General features: G+C 52.4%; 1 protein-coding gene across 1 annotated transcript; it reads left to right on the forward strand.

Annotated features, from left to right (window-relative positions):
- Positions 1 to 289: 289 nt before the first annotated feature.
- Positions 290 to 1,367, forward strand: HCAR2 (hydroxycarboxylic acid receptor 2; the record flags this gene model as incomplete). The annotated part of the gene is given in 2 exon segments (XM_082667918.1): positions 290 to 1,306; positions 1,308 to 1,367. Coding segments are annotated over 2 exon segments (1,077 nt in total).
- Between the last annotated feature and the right edge of the window lie 309 nt (positions 1,368 to 1,676).

Consider the following 1,676-nt stretch of genomic DNA (forward strand, 5'->3'; position numbering starts at 1 on the left):
GCCCAAACGTATTCTTTACATTTAGAAAATTCTGTGGGTTCTTATATGCCCGGGGATTTTTTTTTTGTTATTTGTTTATGCAAACAGCAGGTTTCATAAGAGACTCGCTGGCTTTTTTTTTTTTTTAAAGCGATTTCGTAGTTTCCTGGTAACCATTCAGTCATCTATTTCAACACCCTGACATGACATAAAGGCGAGTGCTGAACCACAGTTTCGCCACTCAGACCCACACCTTGTTCCCTGAGCGTTCGCTAGGTGAGGCGCTCCCTAAGACCAACGCGATTCACTCATGAACCCGCATTTTCTGGAAATAGGCAAGAAGAACTGCTGTGTGTTCCGGGATGATTTCATTGCCAAGGTGCTGCCGCCGGTGGTGGGGCTGGAGTTTGTGTTCGGGCTCCTGGGCAATGGCCTTGCCCTGTGGATTTTCTGCTTCCACCTCAAGTCCTGGAAAGCCAGCCGGGTGTTTCTGTTCAACTTGGCTGTGGCTGACTTCCTCCTGATCATCTGCCTGCCTTTCCTGACGGACAACTATGTGAGGAAGTGGGACTGGAGGTTTGGGGAAGTCCCCTGCCGGCTGATGCTCTTCATGTTGGCCATGAACCGCCAGGGCAGCATCATCTTCCTCACGGTGGTGGCCGTGGACAGGTACTTCCGAGTGGTCCATCCCCATCACGCTCTGAACAAGATCTCCAATCGGACGGCGGCGCTCATCTCCTGCCTCTTGTGGGGCATCACTATCGGCCTGACGATGCACCTCCTGTACAAAAAGATGCTGATCAGGAGTCACAATTCGAATTTGTGCAGCAGCTTCAACATCTGCGATACTTTCCGCTGGCACGACGCCATGTTCCTCCTGGAGTTCTTCCTGCCCCTGGGCATCATCCTGTTCTGCTCGGCCAGAATCATCTGGAGCCTGCGGCAGCGACAGATGAACAAGCATGTCAAGATCAAGAGGGCCATCAACTTCATCATGGTGGTGGCCGTCGTCTTCACCATCTGCTTCCTGCCCAGTGTGGCCGCGCGCATACGCATTTTCTGGCTCCTGCGCACCGCTGGTACGCGGAACTGTGACACCTATCGCTCAGTTGACCTGGCGTTTTACATCACCCTCAGCTTCACCTACATGAACAGCATGCTGGACCCTTTGGTGTATTACTTCTCCAGCCCATCTTTCCCCAACTTCTTCTCCACCTTGGTCAACCGCTGCCTATGGAGGAAGGTGCCGGATGAGACCGAGAATAACCGCAGCACAAGTGTCGAGCTCACGGGGGATCTGAGTACTACCAAGAATGTTCCCGACACTTTTAATGGCCAATCCCAGTGAGCCTCAGAGCCCCTCTTATCTGACGCTGGCCTCTCCTTAAAATAACCAAGCCAAGAAGGGAGAGGATCATCAAGGACCAAGATCTCTGGAGAAGCAGCTGGGCTGGTACACAGAGTAACATCACGAGCCTTGGCCTGTGGTTTCCCAGAACTTCCAGATCCAGAGAATCAGATTTAGAGAATCGGTCTGGCAGCATAGGCTGCTTGGTTGCAGCGTGTCTCCACCGGGATCTCGGGGGAATGGAGGAAGAAGCTTCTAGGCGTCTGAAACTTCTGTTCAATCTCGGACACTCGCAGAACTGAAGATGGCAAAACTGTCCACATTTCTGCTGCTGGAGAGTTGGAGCCAC

This window comes from Grampus griseus (genome assembly GCF_964374135.1).
Source record: "Grampus griseus genome assembly, chromosome: 12".
In the NCBI taxonomy this organism is placed as follows: domain Eukaryota; kingdom Metazoa; phylum Chordata; class Mammalia; order Artiodactyla; family Delphinidae; genus Grampus; species Grampus griseus.